Here is an 18,034-nt window from a genome sequence, read left to right on the forward strand (position 1 = left end):
GGGGCCAAGGAGCAACTGTGAGTGCTGGAGCCTGGGGCAGTGCCATGTTTAGGGAACAGGAGGCCCCAGTGTCTGTCACTCCATCCCTACCCATGCCCACGTTGCCAGCAGCCCTCTGTGAGGCGTCACAGCGGTCCCCACAGGTCACAGTGGCCCCCGCGGGTGACCTGTCCCTCCCGGCACTGCTGCTGCGTCAGTGGCTTGTGATTCCCGTGGGAGGAGGTGCTGCTGGAGCAGTGCATCCGCAGAGGGAGTCGTGCCGCGATGGGGGTGCTGCGAGCGCTCCGAGGTGGGGGCGTCCCTGCGCTCAGTGTCTCATGGGGGCGACAGAACCTGCCAGCGCCCACATTCCAGGCTTGGGCAGAGCGTGCCTGAGCCCCTGGGGCCGGCCCCGAGCTGCTGCAGTCTCCTCTTCCCCAGCCTGAGCAGGGCTGGCGCCAGCGGCCTCTCCTGTCGCCCCGTGCTCCAGCTGTGCAGGCTCTTGCCCTGAGCTGGGCTCTGTCTCTACGGCTGCTGGAGTGACATAAAGCCGGTGCTGCTTTCCTTCCAGGTTGCTTCACTTGTGCAGGTGCCCGGTCGAGACCTGCACGCGGTGAGGATGGCGGGAGTGTGGCCGGCTCTGTTCCTGTGGCCATTACTACCTTTGCCGCCATCGTGACCTCGCTGTTGGACCGCCTGCAAGACGCCAAGGTGAGCAGGGGTGTCTTGATGGGCTCTGTGGGGTTTGAGGGCTCCCTGCAGCACCCTGACTTCCCTGGGTGCCGCAGACTGATCTCCTGCAATGCTGCCTTTCCCCTCGGGCTGCACCTCGTTCCAAAACGTGGATGCTGTGTGGAGAATCCCTCGCGCCCTCCTTGATGGCAGGAGGTGGCAGCATCTCTGGGCTTGGGTGTCCACATTAGGATTTGGGTTCGCACGAGGAGGTCACAGAGCAGGGCTTCTCGCCCGCTGCCGACGGCTGTGCTGAGCAGTGCCAGCAGCTGCTCCCTGGCATCGGCGTGGCCGAGCTGCTGTGTGTGGGCCAGCATGTCCCATGGCTGCTGTGTCCCTGTGCCCCCAGGATGGCAGAGCGGAGGAGACCTACCGCGAGCTGGAGGGCGTCTTATGGGGCGAGGAGAGCCACCTGCAGAGCTCTGTTGTGGACAGAGCGATAGCGGTGGCATTGAAGGACCTGCGAGCGGCGCAGGTGAGCTCGTTCTCTCTGAGGGTGACCTCAGGTGCTGGCCCCTGTCCCGGCCGTCCCATGCAGGAGCTTCACGACGCGTTCTGGTGTGGGGCCAGGGAATGTGCAAAGAGGAGCTGTGGGGCTGTGTGTGCGCAAGGCATAGCGGGAGCCCCACTAGCGCCTGTGTGTCCTGCCTGGAGGCCGAGCCCTGGCAGAGGGTCAGTCCCGCTCCTGCCACATGCAAAATGCTTCTTCCAGGGTGCACCGCTTGCTGTGAGGACGGCCGCTAGCGACGTCCTGGTGGTGCTGGCCCGCAGCCATCTGCGAGATGTGGTGTCGGCACTGCAGGGCCACCTGCAAACCCTGCAGGAGATGTCGGAGGAGTTCGTCCTCATCACGCTGCGCAACGTGGCTGCCCGCTATGGTAGGGCCCCCCAGCTGGGTGCCAGCAGGTGCCAAGCAGGAGAACGGACTCCTAGCCCTGCCCCAAAGACCTGGGGCTGCACCAGAGGGAAACCAGCAAAGAGCCAACACACCAGGCTGTGCCCCACGCTGTCCTCCCCAGTTTAGGGCTTCCCCACTCCCCGTGCCCCTCGAGGAAGGTGGTTGGCACACAAGTGGCCTGGCAGGAGCCTCCCTGCAGCGGGCTCTCCCCCTGGCCCAGTGCTGTCCTGGCAGCGGTGCCAGGAGATGGAGCCCGTTGGCCGCCGCGGCTCTGGGTGGCCGGGCTGCCCACACGCTGCTCTCTCTGCAGCCCTGCAGTGCGTGCCCTTTGCGGGGAGCACGCTGTCGGCCCTGCAGCACGTGCTGAGCGCGGCGGGGAGCGGCCGCACGCTGCGTCTCGTCTGTGACCGTGAGTGTCGGTGCTGCAGTGCTGCCACCAGCGGCTCCACGTGTGCCTCCCGGTTCAGCTGCCTTTGGCCAAGCTCTGCCCAGCCTGGGCTCCCCTGTTCCCTTCCCTTCCCTTTCATTGAGCACAGCCTGCTTTGCTGTTTGTGGGCTTAAAGGCAGAGCCCAGGAAAAAAGGGCCAAAACTGTGAAGCTTGCGCTGAGGGGCAAACGCTGGGGGCAGGAAGAGGCTGGGGCTGCAGCGGGCAGTGTTGGAGGGGAGCTAAGCCTTGGGGAGGAGAAGGTGTGCGGGGGTGGAAGAAGGGAGAAGCAAGGCAGCGTTTCCATCCGGCCGTCTCGTGCCATGGCACAGGGTGTCTCTGAAGCCAGATCTCCGTGCCACCCTTGCAAGGCCATAGTGGGTGGAAGGAGGCCTGGGGGCCACTGCAATGTGTGGTGCTGGTCAGAGGTTTTGAGGCGATCCTGTTTCCCTTCCTGTGCTGCAGTTCTGGAGCAGTGGTGCAGCGGGATAGCCGGGTACCTGCATGAGTGGGACAAACAGGTCTTCCCTCGCCTGGAGGCCACCCAGCTCTGCGCCCCGGTTTACCCGCTCTTCTGCTACGTGGGCAGACACTGGCAGCGGTGCAAGGATGAAGAGGTGAGCCTTGCTGCCCTCGCAGCCATGGGCAGCCACGGGGACGTCCGCAGGGGCCAGCGGGGCTGTGCACGGGGCCGGGTGAGGGCTTGGAGGGAGCAGGCTGGTTGGAAAGCATCCCGAGCCGGGAGCCTTCAGGGAGCGCTGACGTGAGTGGTGCTGACAGGCAGGAGGGGACATCCGTGCAGCAGCCCTGGGCCAAGCACTTGGGGCAGGCAAGAGGCGAATGCTGGGGCCTTCTAGCAGGGCAGCTGGGGGTGGTGGGAGGAAATGCTCCCTGTGCTGGCGAGCGAGGCCTTCTTGCCGGGACTGAGAGGAAAAGGAGAGCCCTGTGCGGGAAGTGCAGGCTGGGTGTCTCGTGGGGAGGCGGGTGCTGGAGAGAGCCTCATCCCTGCATGTGGCGGCGTCTTGCTTTCCCTCGGCAGGCCAAGCAGGCCGTGCTCAGGGCAGTGGGTGCCATGATGGCCGTCCTGCTGCACGCGGAGCAGTACCGCCAGCGCGCCTGGGAGCAGCTGCTCTGGCTGCTGCACCAATACCGAGAGGTCCGAGAGCCCCTTGGTGTGACCATGGTGAGGCACTGTGCGGGGCACGGCGCGGCCGGGGCCTGCGGGGGAGCAATGAGGTGTCGGGGGGTTGCAGGGCGCCAGCAGGAGCTGAGTCCCTTGGAGATGGGAAGAGGGAACGGGGCCCTGCGGCTTCCCGGGCTCCTGCTGGCAGAAAGCAGCAGGGCAGAAGGGCTGGGAGGGCACGTTGAGTGGCTGGGGCACGTGGCTCCGCAGGGGACCCTGCGGTGCCTCCCAGGGCGCGGGTGTGTGAAGAGCTCTGTGAGTGCGTTCAGGCCGTGGTTTTCCCAGCGATGCCTGTTTCTGCCTTCCTGGGGGCTCGCGGTAACTGCTGCCCTCTCCCTGCCGCGCTCCCTTGCAGAGCCTGGGCCGTTTCCTGGCAGCTGTGGCTGGCATTCAGAGCCGCGGGCCACGGGCCCACCTGCAGGCCGTCAGGGCTGCTGTGCACGAGCAGGTAAGGTCTGGCGGCGCCTCCCTGGCCTGGGGCTCCTGGGCAGCCTCGGCTGCTGCCCAGCCCTGCGTGTGCCCAGGGCGCTGCGCTTGGCGCGCGGCTCCGCGCCCAGAGATGCCCGCGACAGGTTTCCTTTCTGTCCCCCTCTCTGCCTGCTCTGAAAAACACTTTGTTCCCACAGCTCTGTGACGAGATTGATCCACCCCGGCCCGAGCACAGGGCAGAGCTGTGCCGCTGCATGGTGCTGCAGGGTAAGGAGAGGAGAGCCAGGGCCGCATTGCAGCATCACCGCAGCTCTCGCAAAGCTGCACACGTGGGAAGACGCTGGGCTCTCCTGACCACCAGGATTTCTTTCTTCCCCACAGCCCAAATCTGCCCCGAGGAGACAATCGTCTTCCTTTATTTCAAACTGAGGAACGGGAGCAAGGCCGATCGTGTAGCAGCTGTGGGAGTGCTGCAAGCTCTGGTCCGCTCTGATGGTCAGTAGGCCAGGCAGCAAAAAGATCAGCATCCCCCTGGGAATGTGCTGCTTCCTTTGAGGCACAGGCTGGCACCCTTTTTCTGCCCTGTTTGTGTGTGGGAAGCCAGGGAGCTGTGTGAAATCCCTGCGGAAATGGGGACTTGGTTTCAGCACCGCCTCTCCGTGTCTCTTGCAGTGCCTGCCGTGCGGGAGAACCTGGCCCTGTTTGTCAAACTCGCCGAGTCCATGTGCCACGACCCCACGTGCCAGGTGAGCTGGTCTGGACAGGGCCATTGTGGGGCAGAGCAGGGCTGTTCCAAGGCAGAGCCTGGCCAGGCCTTTGCCATAGGCGGAGGCAGGCTCTGGGGCAGGAGGCTGGCGGCAGCAGCAGCAGCAGAGCAAGGGCTGCTGTTGTTGCCTCCTTGTCCCGGCCTGGGCAGAGGGGCTGCAGCGCAGCGCAGGCAGTTCCCCTGGGGCTTGGGGCCGGCTCGTGACAGCAGCCTGCCCTGCCTGCAGGTGAGGATGGCCGTCCTGCACTTCATCGGGGAGCTGCTGCGCTCCAGTGGCCTGGGCTGCTCATCGTGGGACGTGGTGGGGCATCTCTTCGGCGAGTTCTGCCGTGCCTCGGGCAGGCTGGTAAGGCAGAGCGCAGCACCGTGGCTGCACCTCATGGCTGTGCCGCACTGCCATGGGTCTCCCTGAAGGAGCGGAGCCCAGCGCAGCCGGGCTGGCAGTACCGGTGCCGTGGTGGGGGTCCTCCCCATTGCCAGGCACCGTGGGGCCTGGGAAGGGGCAGTGACAAATATTTGCCACCCTATCCTGCAGGCTACAGGGAATCTTTGTGCTGCGGAAGCACATGAAGAACGGGCCATTCGGCGCCTGTGCTGGCACATGGTCAGCACGCTGGATGTCTCCAACAGAGCGGTAGCCCAAGTGAGTTGTTCTCGCCATGTGCACCGGGACGCCCACCTTAGGCATGAAAGCAATCAGGGAGAGCTGGGTGTGAGCTCTGTGTGGCCAGACTCGCTCATCTTGTGCGTGCTGCAGTGCATGAGCACCGCTGGGCACGCGCCTTGGCTGCATCACGTAGCCCATAGAGATCTTGGGAGGGGCTGGCGAGGCCGAGTGGCTCCCGCATCCCTTTGCCACAGGGAAGGGAGCTGCCCCGGGGGCAGAGGTGTGCCAGCCGCTCTCAGCAGGCAGCCAGAGCGAGGGAGAGGGAAAGGGGTGCGAAGCGCGGCAGGGAGAGGGGCAGGAGGGGGAGGAGGAGGGCAGAGCAGGAGCAGAGCTCCTGAGCTCGTGAAGGAGTGAGGCCAAGGGCCCAGGCCAGGGCTGGAGACATGGAAATGACGCAGGGACTGGGACGGAGAGGCAGGAATGCCCTCGTGCCAAATGGCCTGGTTCTTGCCCGCAGCTCCTGTGGCCGAAGCTGCTGCACTATGTGGTGCCAGTGCAGTACACGGGCTTGCTTGTGCCACTGTGCCGCTGCCTGCGCGCCCTGGCCGAGAAGCACCCGGAGACTGAGCGCAGGGAGCCCGAGGCCCTGGAGCCTGAGGAGCAAGGTGGGGAGCAGCAGGTGCCGGGCAGCAGTGCCGGGCTGGTGGCGCGGGACAGCGCGTGTCCCTGCAGCCCTGCCAGGCCCTTGCGGGAGGCGCGAGGCTGCGGAGGACAGAGCAGTGTCCGCTGCCGGACGCAAGGGCTCTTTCCATGCGGCCCTTCCCGGCGGAGGCGCTGGGCACTGCTGCTCGCAGCTCTCCTGGGGCCCTGGGGCTGGTTCCTGCCATACCAGGGCTGTCCTTGTCCCTGTGTGCATAGTGCCGGGAGCCCGGCAGTGCCGCTGTGCAGGCGCTGTGGCCGGGGTGCCCTGCAGCCCTGCGTGGCAGCTTGGAGGCGGCACGGGCAGGGCCCAGAGGGGCTGGGAATCTCACGCTGCTTTCCTTTGTGCCCACAGCGGCTCTGCCGGCTCCCCAGGCGCTGCTGGCTCGCCTGCTGGTGAGTTCGAGGAGCGGGGAAGGAGCTTTCGTGGCCGGGCAGAGGGTGGGAGAGATGGTGCCGAGGCTGGTGCAGGCACCTCGGGAGGAGGCAGGAGTGTGCGAGAGGCGCCTGGGGCTCCCTGCCTGCCTGCCTGGCTGCCTGCGGCGCAGCCGCGGCTTCCGAGGTGGGTGCGAGCCCCCCGTCTCTCTCGTGCTCTGCTAGGTGACGGCGGCGGTGGCTCCGCATGCGGGCGGTGGCCGTGGCGCTGCGGCCCTGCAGCTTCTGCAGGTGCTCCCCGGCATGATCCACAGCGCGCTGGGGGCAAGCTGGGCTGCAGAGATCCCCCTGCTGCTGCAGCATCTGGCAGGTAAAGTGTCGCTGCCAGGGGCAGACTGGCGGCAGAGGACGCAGCAAAATGCCGTCAGCTCCCAGCTTGGCACTGGGGAATGGTGCCAGGTTTAGGGATGCTCGTCAGCCCCCTGGGCTGAGCCTTTGGGCTGTTGGATTGCAAAGGAGACCCTGGGGCTCTGCTGGGGGCTCAGGGCGCTGAGAGCACAGGGTCTGCCTCCTTGGGCTTTGCAGGAACAACCGCCAGCTCCCTGGACGTGGCCGAGTGGGAGAGCCTTGTGCTGAAGGTACAGCATGTGTGTGGGGGCCACAGCTGGATCGGGCGCCTGGGGTGTGGAAGAGTGTTGGGAGGAATCTGGGGGCTCCCTTTTTGGACACTGAGCAGCACAAGCTCCTGCCAATTCCCCGGGCTCAAGCATCGTGTTGGGGGAGAGACAGAGGCAGATTTTAGAGGGCTGGTTAGGGAGCTCTGCCCATTAGATGTGCAAAAGGGCCCAGGCAAGGGCAGGGGGTGTTTGCTTCATGTCCCCCTCTGCCCTAGTTCCTGCAAACGTCGCTGGAAGCCATCGCGAGCGACGCCTGGATCGTGGGCCTGATCCAGGAGCTGAGCCAGCAGCTGGGCAGCTCTCCCCGCCTGTCCTGGGAGAAGGTTTGTTCCCTGCGCGGTGTCGCTGCCGCTGCTGGGGCGCCCTGAGGGCTGTGGCACCAGCAGAGCCCTGGGAGGCCGGGGCCCACGCACGGGCTGGCGGGGCTGCTCTGCCCGGCGGGCTCCTGTCCCTGCTGCTCTCGCTGCCCAGGAAGGCGCTTGCTCTCCCCTCCGTGCCGGGCTGGTGGCTGTGCCGGGCTGGCCAGCGCGTGCAGTTGGGGCTGCTGCCGCAGGCGCCTGGGCGGCTCTCGGCACGGTGGCACCGCTGCGGCCTGGCCCTGTCCCGCCGGGCAGGGCTGTCCCTGCAGCTGGGGCCTGGCCTCTCCTCTTGCAGAGGTTCCTGTACAAGGCTCTCGGCACGGCCCTGGCAGCTTGCGGGTGTCTGCGCCACGTGCGAGAGCAGACCCTGAAGCACCTGCAAGCAGCCAACTTCCTGGAGCTGTGGGAGGCGCAGGTGAGGGTTCCTCGCACTGCCCTGCTGTGCGGCAGGGTGTCTCCTGCGTGTGCCTGGGGCGCAGGGGCTCTGTGTGACCCTGCTCCAGCACAGCTGGTGTCCCGTTTGTGTCCCTTTCCCCGGGGAAGGGTCCTGCCTGACCGCTGGAGCTGGTCACGGCTGGGTGCTGGGCTGGGAGCAACTCCCTGTTTCTGCTGCCTTGCAGGGAATTGTTTCTGTCCTGTCGCGCTGCGCCGAGAGCCACTTCTCGCTTGCCTTGGCCTGCGTGAAGGAGTTCCTGGCAACTTTGAAAACCCAGAAGGTAAAGGGCCCAGGGTGCTCCTGCTGGGAGGTGCCGCTGTTGGGGCAGGGGCAGCTCCTGCCTTAGGAGCGCACTGAGTCTCGGGGCAGAGGAGGGCAGCGGGCTGACGTCTCAGTGTTTCTCTGGTGATCCCCCGGCAGGGCGACACGGTGAGGACACGCGCTGCTCGCGCCACGCTCATGGTCACCTACGGGCGGATGTCGCTGCGTGCCCCCAGGGAGCAGCTGCTGGCCCACGTTGAGAGAGACGTCGTGGGCAACGTGCTGGGGCTCTACAGAGAGGGCTGCCAGGTGGGAGCTCGCGGCGTGGGGCAGAGGCGTGTGGGTGCTGCCAGCTGCAGCCCCTCCTGCTCCTCCCGTCACGCATCTCTGCTGCTGCAGCCAGGCGAGCGCTGCTCAGCCTGCTGCCCGTGTCCGCGATGCACGGGGTCTTCCCAGGCAGCACCTGGAGCAGCAGCTTCCCCTCCCATGGGAGGCTCCTTGCCAGCAAGGGAGAGGGAGGGGACGTTTCCGTGTTGGGGGGCAGGTACCCAGGGTGCCGCAGGGCGCCCAGAGGGCACCATGTCCTCCCTGTGCTGCGCTTGGAGGCAGATTAGCCAAAGCCCCACTGCCTTTCCCACCCTGGGGCCCTGGCTGAAAGCCTCTTTGTCTCCCCTGGCATCAGGACGCGCAGCTGAGGCTCTCCCTGGTGCAGAGCATCACGGAGATCAGCCTTGCCCTGCAGGCTGCAGGCGGCAGCCCCAGGTTTGAGCTCTGCCGCAAGTGGGAGCTGCTGCAGACCCTGGTGGTGAGTGCCCAGAGCCGGGGCCGCGGTGCAGGGGAGCCAAGGGCTGGGCCATGGGGTGGGTTTGCGCAGGGGCGCGATGCTCTTGCAGGGTGGTATGCAAGCTCCTGACGGCCACGAGCTGCATCCCCAGCTGGCAGGGCACGTGGGGGCTGGCGCTGGGGCTGCAGCCGGGGAGCAGAGTGCGTCCCGGCACTGCAGAGCTGCTGCGTTTTCCTGTAGAGCCTCTGTGGGAGTCATGAGGGGGTGACAGGGCTGGTGTCTGTGGGCTCGGGCAGCTCAGCCCGTGGCTCGGCCTGGCAGGAGCTCCCTCCCGCTCTCCTGACCCCTGCCCACCCTGTGCCTGTCTGTCTGTGCCTTGCAGGAGGTGATTCAGGAGGAGCCGCGGGAGTCCCCGGTGCAGCCCCGGGCCCTCATGGCCATGGAGCAGTTGAGGTAGGGTCTGTTCCTGGCACTGTGGGTGTCAGTGTGTGTCCCAGCACCGCTGGCTGGTCTGGCTGGGGCTGCGGGCACTGGGTTTGGGTTGTGGATTGGGCCAAAGGCAGTTGTCCTCTGCCTCACTCTGGGGAGTGCTAGTAAGCCCCCTCTCTACGTTCTCTGCCCTTCTCTCCTTTCAGCAAGCTGAAACCCTGTCTGAGCAGGAGGGAAAAGTGCAGCCTCCTGGCTCAGTGCTGCCAGGCCATCCTGTGCCTTCCCTGCCCGGAACAGCTGCATGTGAGAGGGGAGACGATGGTGGCGGCTTCACGCACAGCGGTAGGTGCTGGCCTGCTGGGTCACCCCTGAGCAGGGAGCCAGCACCAGGCACCCCACGCTGGCAATGGGAATCCCACTGGCTGCTGTGGCGTCTTTGTGGGGTACATGGCCTCTCCCCTGCTTTTTGCTGACAGGCGCCATCCCTGCGAGCCCTGGGACAGCTCATGGCAGCCCTCCAGCAGGCAGAGCCGGTCCCCATCTGCTTGGGGGACGTGGTGCAGGTGAGTGCCCTGGGGCAGCGGGGAAGGCGTTGCTGCTGCCAGAACACGGCAGAGCTGCGGGAATCACACCTGCGGGCCTGGTCCGTGGAGGGGAGCTCTTCTCTAACTCGGTACTATCCGTGCACATCAGTGGGAAGTGAAATGGTCCTAGCTTCAGGCCCCCTCACCCTAGGTTTGCATCCATGCTTTTCCCGTCTGCAGCAACGTTCTTGCAGGCAGCTTGCAGTGTCCTGCAGTCCCCTAGATGAGCAGAGCTTCTCCCACTTGTGCGGCTGTGAGCAAGGGCTGATACACAAATGAAGGCTGTCCATGGCGAGAGCCTGGACTGGGGAGGTGGCCCCGGCAAGGGCTCCTCACGCGGTGCCCGGAGAAAGCAGGGCCACAAAAGCAGCAGGGTCCCTGCGGAGGGGTGCAGGGCAAAATTCAGGCCGTGGTGAAGCAGACGCTGTTGTGCAGGTCCTGCGGCGCTGGCTCACCTCGGCCCACCTGTGTGAGCGGGACGGAGCACTGGAAGTGTGTGTGCAGGTGCTGGGCACCTGCGAAGAGAGGCACGAGCAGAGGGTGAGCGGGGACCCTGTGCCGGGAGCCCTGCGTGGGCGGGCGGCGGGTTCTGGGTGTCCCAGGGCTGCAGGGTGGCCCCTTGTTCCCGCCCGGCTCCGCCAGTGCTCGGGGCGCTGCAGTCGGGAGAGGGCCAGCGTCCATGGCGATGTCGGTGACATTCGTGCCTGTGTCTTGCTCCCGCAGCGAGGCGGTGCCTGCCAAGAGTTTGGCTCCTTGGTGGGACTGCTGGGGCCTCTGACATGTGAAGAGTCAGCCGCATCCCGTCGGCGGGCAGCGACCTGCCTCTGCCTCCTTCTCCAGAGAGTTGGTGAGAGGAATAGGCAGGGCTGCCCCTGCTGCTCCCTGCGGGAAGGAGCCCAGCACCAGGCCCTCTTCCCCTGTGCCGTAGCACCTTGTCCAGCTTGCAAAGCCACTGTGTTGCCTTGGGGGACCCTGGCTTTGCGTGGCCTTTGCAGGCCTCCCCCATGTCCTTGCTCAGTGCCCAGGGATCCGGGAGTCGGCTCCCCATGAACATCACTGCCCTTTCTGATAGCTCCCCATCAACGTCACTCCCCTTTCTGATAGTTCCAGATGAAAAGATGGACGTGGCACCATGGACCCAGGTCACGTCTCTGTCCGAGAGGCTCAGCGCTGTCACCTCTGGGTCTCTGCTGGCAACCTCCACCAACATTGCCAAGGTACCTGGCCCTCAAAAAGCACGAGTGGGGCCATAATATGTTTGTGTGCACGTGTGTGTGGGAGTGCTGCTTGCAGGACACATGTTTTGCATCTGAGCAACTCCTGTGGCACGCTCGCCTGTGTTTCTGATTTCTCCCCAGCTTGTGTGCAAATATTTCCCACAAGGCCAGGCCACAGGCTTCGTGAGCAGCATCACGGAGAGCCTGCTGTGCTCCAGGCCCATGTGCATGCAGGCTGCGGGTCAGTGGACACTGACCTTCCTGGGGGATTGTGTTGGCAACATATTCCAGGAGGAGGTGAGGGAGGCATTTTTTAGGATGCCTTTGGCTGTTCTCTGCAGTAGTGTGTTGGCCTCGAGGCACAATGGGGAAAGGACACACCGAGTCTTTCTTTCTCGCCCACCTCCTTTCAGGTGCCCGAGCTGGTGTCCATCCTGTGCACATGCCTGCGGAGCACCCAGCTGAGCACTCCCCGGCGCGTGGTGCTGCGGGCCATGGTCCAGCTGTGCCGCTCTCACCAAGAGCCGGTGCTGGGCAGCCTCCTGCAGACACCGCTGCCCATGGACAGGTCTGTGCAGCCGCCCTTCCCGCTGCCGTCAGAGCCAGCCGTGGGGCTCGCCTGCGTGGGCGGCCCTCTCGGCAGCCAGTGCTTTTGCCCCGCGCGAGGCTGAGCGCTGCAGCTAATGTCCCTGCCGGACAGTGCCCGTGGGCACAAGGAGGGTGTATGGCTTCTCCTGGGGTACCTTGGGTAGCCGGGGATGCCGGCTCACGTGCTGGCATGTGTTCCTTTGCAGCAACACAGCAGAGGTGTGGAGGAGCCTGGGGAGAAGTGCCGTGGGCTGTCCAATCCTGGTCCACTTAACACAAAAGTTGGGGGCAGCGGGAAAGAGCGACGGGATCAACCGCTGCACTGGGGAGCTGGGCAGCAGCCAGGCTGCCCTGGAGCCTCGCATGGTACGTCCAGCAGCCTCGGCGGCCGTGCCGCTTTGCACGTGCTTTCCAAGCAGTGCTTGAGTGCCAGCGGGATTCCTGCCCTTTGTGAGGGCTCGTGGAGCGTTGTGGGGTGCTGAGCTGGTGTGATAGCAGCGTGGGATGCTGGGACAGCTTGCGGCTGCCAGGCTGAAAGGCTCTCCCTGCAGTGAGAACTAGAGAGAGTAAAAGCCCCTGGGCTGTCAGGGGGACGTGGTCCGTGGGCAATGGCCTTGTTTTACCAGGTGGTTCTTGGTTAAATTTCTCTGTAGATCACTCGCGCCCTCTGTGAGGTGGTGTCAGCAGTGAGGAGTGACACCCTGGTTCAGCGCCTGCTTCCCTGGCTGCTTCCAAGCCTCCTGGAGCAGCTCAGTGAAACACTCGGCGAGGACATGGACCCATCCCTCAGAGAGCTGAGTAGGAGTGACCCACCGGGCAGGTGAGGAGCAGCAGGGGCAGGGGCAGAGTCTGCATGTGTGGCCCATGGCTATGCAGGAGCCACCTGCCTATTACCCTGGTGCTGGGCTGCCTCCGTGGTAGGTGGGACTGGGCTCTGTAGGGCAGCGCACTGGGCATTGGGCTGTTTCTGCAACTCAGCTGGGTGTTGCTGCTGGGATCCATCGTGGGGTTGTGCTAAAGAGCAGCTTCCCACAAAGTGCTGCACCTGGAGCTTTCTTTGGCTTCTCCCTGCAGCCTGTTTGTGGAGGCCCTGGAGCTGGTGCTGTCCAAGAGCCTGGAGCACCGGTGGCTGCGGCTGCTGCGGGAGCAGGGAGCGTGGGCATCCTTGGCAGCGCCCCAGGCTCACATGGCCGGCGTGTGTCTCCTGGCGAGGTGAGAGCCCCTGGTGGGGGCCGTGCTAGAGGAAGGGCTGCTGGGAGCTGGGGCCTACCCCGAGCTCTGCTCCAGTGCAAGCGGCGTCTGCACCGGGGTGGGCGCAGCTGGGAGCAGTGCCGGGGGGCCATGCTGTGTGAGCACGTGCTACAAGGCTGTTGTGCTCTGTGCGCAGTGTGCTGCTGCGCGCGGAGCAGGTCCCGCAGCGCCTGGTGCAGCGGCTCTTCCGCTGGCTGCGTTCCCGCTCGGCGAACCTGCGGCTCACAGCCACCGCGTTCTGTGCCGAGGTGAGGCAGCCGCGGGGCGAGGGGGCTCGCAGGGCTTCCTGCGTCTCACCCAGGTGAGGGCTGCTCCATGCTAGCGCTCACGTGTCTCGATTGCAGCTCATGAAGGACCAGCTGGTCAGGGAGAGGAAAATCGTGACTCCCCTCCTGGAGGTGCTGGCAGAGAGGTCGCGCGACCCTGTCAGCAGCGTGCGACAAATGGCCATGAGGGGCCTGGGGAACATGGCCACAGGAACACCCACAAAGGTGAGGCAGCCTCTGGTGGGTTTTGTGCACAAGCCGAGCTGCGGAGGAGCACGGAAGTGCTCAAGGAGCCGAGGCAGGTGCAGGGCTGCACTGAGGCAATGCCCTGGCATCTGGGCTCTCCCCTGGGCTTGCTCTGGAAAGCGCTGCCACTGGCGCCGCAGCGGGGAGCAGCGCTGAGAGGCAAGAACTCATGTGTGTGTCGTTCTGCAGCTGCGGAGGCACTGGGCCACAGTGGTGAGAGCGCTGCTGGGGGGCCTGGAGGACGTGGGCAGACCCGAGGTGGCTGTGGAGAGCCTGTTGGCTCTGACGAAGGTGCTGGGACGGCTGGAGGCAAGGGCCATGGGCTCTGCCTTTGAAGAGGTGGCCAGGAGCTGCCGGGCACTCTGGGGGGCGGTAAGTGGAGCCACTGTCTCTCCGTGGGCAGGCGGGAGCCCACGCGGGTTGCCGTCCCCTGCGGGCTGCTGTTGGCAGGGGGCAGCCGTCGCCGGTCGCTAGCCCTGTGGGCAGCGCCGCGCGGTGCCGAGCAGTGTGTGCTAGCAGCCTGCCCGACGGTCTCTCTCGTCACAGGAGGAAGAGGAGCTGCGCCGCTCGGCCTTCGGCCTCTATGGCACCCTGGCCTCCTCTGCGTCGGGGAGGAGATCGTTTTTCAGCAGGGAGGTGGAGGAGGCCTTTCCCAGCCTGGTGCTGCACCTTCGCGACCCGTCCCCGGCTGTGTGCAATGTAAGAGCCCCAGGCGCCCCACAGAAAGCCCTGTGGAGCTGGCTGAGCCATGGGGGCACTCGTTCCCTTCCGCATGGGGCTGCAGGAGTCTCCACGGGCCCTGTGTGATGCTGCCCTGCCGGCAAGGTTCCTTCCTCAGTGCCCAGGCAGGTGTAGAGCATCCCCATGACAGGGCCCGGGGCTCTTTTGCAGGCCTGCAAGGTGACCCTGCACCTGTGTGCCCCATTTCTGGGGTCGAAGAGGCTGCAGAGGCGCCTGAACATCAGCGTTGGGCTGAGCGCGCACGAGATGCAGGACGAGGTCTGCAGACACCTGGTGAGTGAGCTGTGTGCTGGGGCTGTGTCCCTGTGCTCGCTGCCCACCCCGTGACTCCCTCGTCATGGGGTCGCCCCCGTACTGGCCATGGGTGGTCAGGCGATTGGGCAGAGGGGAGCAAAGGGGACGGTTGGAGACGGGGATGAGCTCCTGCTGCCCTCACTGTGTGTTGTCGCAGGCCCAAGATGGCCCCGTGCTGTTCGAGCGGCTCCTGAGCGCATCTTGGAGCTGCTGCATGGGAAGCCACCAGGCACCGCAGGCGGCAGCCGTCCACGTCCTGGGTGAGCAGCAGCGTGGGGCTGAGGCGCTGCTCCTGGCTGAGGCCCCGGGTTGGGTTCAAGGTCGGGCTCTGGGGCAGGTTGGGGCTGTGGCCATGCCCGTGCCCTGGTGGCCATGTCCCCATGCCAGGCCTGCTCTGGGACACAGCACCAGCCACGTGGCTACAGCAGTGGGGCCTGGCTAGCGAGGCGCCCAGAGGTTCCGTGGGTGCCAAAAGCCAGGGGGCTTGGGGATGCGTGGCCCTAGGGGTGCATCAGGGAAGACACCCCAGCCGGGCACCATGGGGCATCAGGGGCCTTGTGCCCACGCTGCTCCCCTCAATGTTGGTGTCTTTGCAGCTCACCTTAGACCGGAGCACGCCGAGGAGCCCCGTGCTCGACAGGTAGTAGCTGCAGAGCTCTGCACCGGGGGAGGCCAGCAGCACAGAGCAGGAGGCAAATAAAGCTGTGTCCCTGTGGAGAGGCACTGTCTGTCCGTGTGGGGCTGTGTGCGGTGCGGCAATCACCCTGGCCCTGCCTCCCTGGGGATGTGGGCCCTGCGTGGAGCTGCCTGGGGACAGTGGAGAGCAGAGGGACTGGAGGGAGGGGGTTTGCAGGCACTGAGCTTAGGGGGCCACTGCCAGGTGCTTTGGGGCACCAGGGTCACTGGGAGCACTGGGAAGAACCTGCGGGCCCCAGTGAAGGATCCCAAAGCAAAGCCAGCTCCGCTCTCCGCCGGCAGCAGCCCGTGGCAGCGGATGAGCAGATCTGCTGCCCCGCAGCCCTGCTCTGCTGCACTGCTGGCCTGGCACAGCTGCAGGTGCCAGGGAGAACCCCCTGCCGCACGGTTTGTTGGTGCCAGCAGCGCGCGGGCAGAGCTGTGCAGCCCCTCTGCGGCACCAGGAGGCTCCATCGTCGCCAGAAATGGGAACAAACCCACCCAGCCTGCCCCAGCTTCCCCCAAAGCACCCACCAAGGACATTCTCTGCCAGCAGTTCCCTCCAGCCCCTTTCCCTCTCAGCGCCCACAAGCTCCCACAACCCACAGTGGGGCTGGAAGGCCCAGCAGCCACCAGCTCTTGTTGCTCATGTGCCATTACACAGCAGTCAGAGTGGCCCATCCACAGGTAGGCCCATCACTGCAGTTCACAAGGTGAAATAAAGTCCCTAGGCCACCAGCAGGCACTTCCAAATGCTGCTTTTAAACCTGCATCAACAAGTCCCCTGCTGGGGAAGGGGAGGCTGCCACAGAAGCGCTTCCAAAAGGAAACTGCTCAGCTGTTTCCTCTTTCTCATTTGTGTTTTGGGGAAACAGGCATTGTCACAGCAAAATATGTGTCTTTTAAAAGTAAGAGAGTCTAGTGCAGCTTTCCTCTTCCTTGCCCCGCTTGCTTGCAGACGACAGGCAGAGCAGGCAGAGCCCTGGCAAGAGCCCTGCAGCCGCACTGCCCTGTTCCTGTGCCCGGGACACAGCGCTGCCGAGAGCAGCCCAGCCCAGCGTGGAGGGGCTGCAGAGTTTCCCCGTCACAGGGCTGCTGGGAACTGAGCCACACATCTGCTGTCCCCCACACACAGAGCTTTGGACATGCTTCTCTTTGGCACTCGCTTCTTTTGCATCCTCCTGTCTGCTGGAAAGTTGAGAAGAACATGATGATACTAATATCTAATAATAATAACTAATAATAACTAATAGGAGTGGAGTTAGTAAAATGAATACAGCATTTGCATCTGCCATCCTGCACACTGCTGCAAGAGAAAATAAAAACTTGTTTTGGTGGGGTGAGGCTGAACATGTTACCCCATTCAAAAAGAAGGAAAAATCCATCGTGCCTTAATTCTCTGTTTTGCACCACTGCTATCAGCAGCTTCCCAGGCAAGTGGGCCACGAGCTTTACTTAGAGTCCTAGGCACAGCACCGATGGATGTTAAATTGACCATCACAGGCTCTCCAGCTGTAATGTTGTTGGACATCCTCTTTTACCTGTAGGTTGAGCACTAAGCTCAGCTTTCACGAAGAATGCTGGGCTTACAGGCCTTCCAGCAGGCCCACAATGATTATTTAATTGAGGGAGTACTTTGGGAAGTTGGCTGTCCCGTTGAGCCTTGTGTGGGTTGAGGCTCTTTTTTAACAAGCCAATAGCTCTTTCTACTATCCCATTTGATTGGGGATAGTTTGGGGTGTGGAATACCAACTGAATTCCTTCTTGCTTTGCCCAATCTTGCTATTTTTACATGAGAAATATGAGCCGTTATCACTCTGGATAATAACAGGAGTAGGTAGATGTGAGAACCAAAACAATAGTCCTTGCACCATACTCCGCCCCTTGGCTTTCCTACACTTAGTTGCTGTAAGCAAGCCAGAGACCCCTTCCACTCCTGTGAGGAGGCCCATTGGCCTTCTTGGCCATGAGGGCACATTGCTGACTCATGGGTAACTTGTGCACTGCCTTCACCTTCTTCTATTACTTCTTCACCAGTGGTAATATTTAATGAAACAGTCTTTTATAGTCATTTACCATTTACCCTTTTTGCTGAAGCATCTCTAAACCACATGTTTTCTGTTGGTGTTCCTTCAATGATGGATGGTACACTAAGAATTGCTGAAGGTTTAAGAGGTTCTTCCAATGCTAATGGATCTGTTTTTACAGGCATCTGTGATTTGGGAACCTTAGTATGCCCTTCCGTTAGCTGCATATTTTCTGCAACTCCTGTTAGATAGGCATATCTAACAGGATATCAGGTGGTAGTGGGGTTTGGTGCAATTCCTTCTGGGGGAGCAGTCCCCTTTAGGACTCCTTCTAGTAAATTAAACGGTCCTCTAGTTTGCACAGGTTGTCCTTGATGTGTTTTCTCAACCTGTTTAACTGCTCAGACTAAGGATAAAAGTCATTTTTCTCCCATTCAGAATGTTGTAGTTCCCTTTCTTTAAATGCAGTCAAGCTAAACAATAAATTTCTTCTTGTTCCATAAGGGCTAGCCTCTAAGTAAGTTACAGTAAGTAACAGTAAGTTACTGTAACTTAGTAACAGTAAGTTACTTGCTGTAACTTACAGTAAGTGGCATGTTCAGTGCAACCCCATTCAGCTATAAGAGGGTCATGGGGGTGTTCTGGTCCCAGTGACTGATTTTTTTCTATTTCTTCTGTTGGAGTATTCACTACCTCTTTGTGTTCTAATTCCCACTTCCAGGCTTTGCCTTTCCTTAAGAGTGAATATAATGGACGGGCAATGATGGAATATCCAGGTAGGTGCTTCTCCAGTATCCTAAAGTTCCCATCAATCCTTGTAATTCTTTCCTTGATCGGGGCATTTGCAGCTCTTCATTTTTTCTTAAGGTATCTGCAGAAATCCCTGCACTGCCAGCTATCCACCAAGGAAGGACAAGCTGCTGTACTCTTAAGAGATGTGAAAGCAGAACAGTTCCCCCATTCTCCATTTACCTATACTGAACATGAACACACTTTCAACCCCTCACTAAGATCTATAAATGACATTTTAGGAATGATACTTAATCCGTTAATTTCTTATATCTAGCCCTTAGCAAAGCCATATCAGCACTGAAGTATAGGAGAAT

At 62.8% G+C, this 18,034-nt stretch overlaps 3 protein-coding genes across 3 annotated transcripts in view; 2 read left to right on the plus strand and 1 right to left on the minus strand.

Annotated features, from left to right (window-relative positions):
* Nucleotides 1-18,034, minus strand: part of LOC148595533 (adenylate cyclase type 10-like) — a 253,341-nt gene that overhangs the window by 169,500 nt on the left and 65,807 nt on the right.
* Nucleotides 265-12,984, plus strand: LOC148595541 (maestro heat-like repeat-containing protein family member 2B). Its single transcript, XM_088520368.1, is given in 34 exon segments — nucleotides 265-289; nucleotides 551-690; nucleotides 1,061-1,186; nucleotides 1,424-1,589; nucleotides 1,920-2,018; nucleotides 2,500-2,651; nucleotides 3,074-3,217; nucleotides 3,573-3,665; nucleotides 3,844-3,913; nucleotides 4,028-4,141; nucleotides 4,319-4,392; nucleotides 4,639-4,758; nucleotides 4,948-5,055; nucleotides 5,537-5,684; nucleotides 6,074-6,114; nucleotides 6,385-6,463; nucleotides 6,679-6,731; nucleotides 6,986-7,123; nucleotides 7,159-7,349; nucleotides 7,385-7,531; nucleotides 7,961-8,207; nucleotides 8,509-8,606; nucleotides 8,882-8,976; nucleotides 8,979-9,063; nucleotides 9,246-9,387; nucleotides 9,516-9,602; nucleotides 10,059-10,163; nucleotides 10,347-10,470; nucleotides 10,728-10,840; nucleotides 11,254-11,408; nucleotides 11,635-11,794; nucleotides 12,082-12,248; nucleotides 12,503-12,640; nucleotides 12,816-12,984. Coding segments are annotated over 34 exon segments (4,113 nt in total).
* Nucleotides 13,123-18,034, plus strand: part of LOC148595542 (protein maestro-like) — a 30,013-nt gene continuing 25,101 nt past the window's right edge. Inside the window, exons 1-6 of the mRNA XM_088520369.1 lie at nucleotides 13,123-13,170; nucleotides 13,381-13,563; nucleotides 13,738-13,890; nucleotides 14,083-14,205; nucleotides 14,384-14,486; nucleotides 14,614-14,687. Of these exons, the coding sequence (XP_088376495.1) occupies nucleotides 13,123-13,170; nucleotides 13,381-13,563; nucleotides 13,738-13,890; nucleotides 14,083-14,205; nucleotides 14,384-14,486; nucleotides 14,614-14,687 (684 nt within the window). The remainder of the gene's footprint in view (nucleotides 13,171-13,380; nucleotides 13,564-13,737; nucleotides 13,891-14,082; nucleotides 14,206-14,383; nucleotides 14,487-14,613; nucleotides 14,688-18,034) is intronic.

This window comes from Tinamus guttatus, unplaced genomic scaffold, assembly GCF_059628265.1.
Source record: "Tinamus guttatus ecotype Peru unplaced genomic scaffold, ASM5962826v1 Tinamus_guttatus_pri_ptg000087l, whole genome shotgun sequence".
Classification (NCBI taxonomy): Eukaryota; Metazoa; Chordata; class Aves; order Tinamiformes; family Tinamidae; genus Tinamus; species Tinamus guttatus.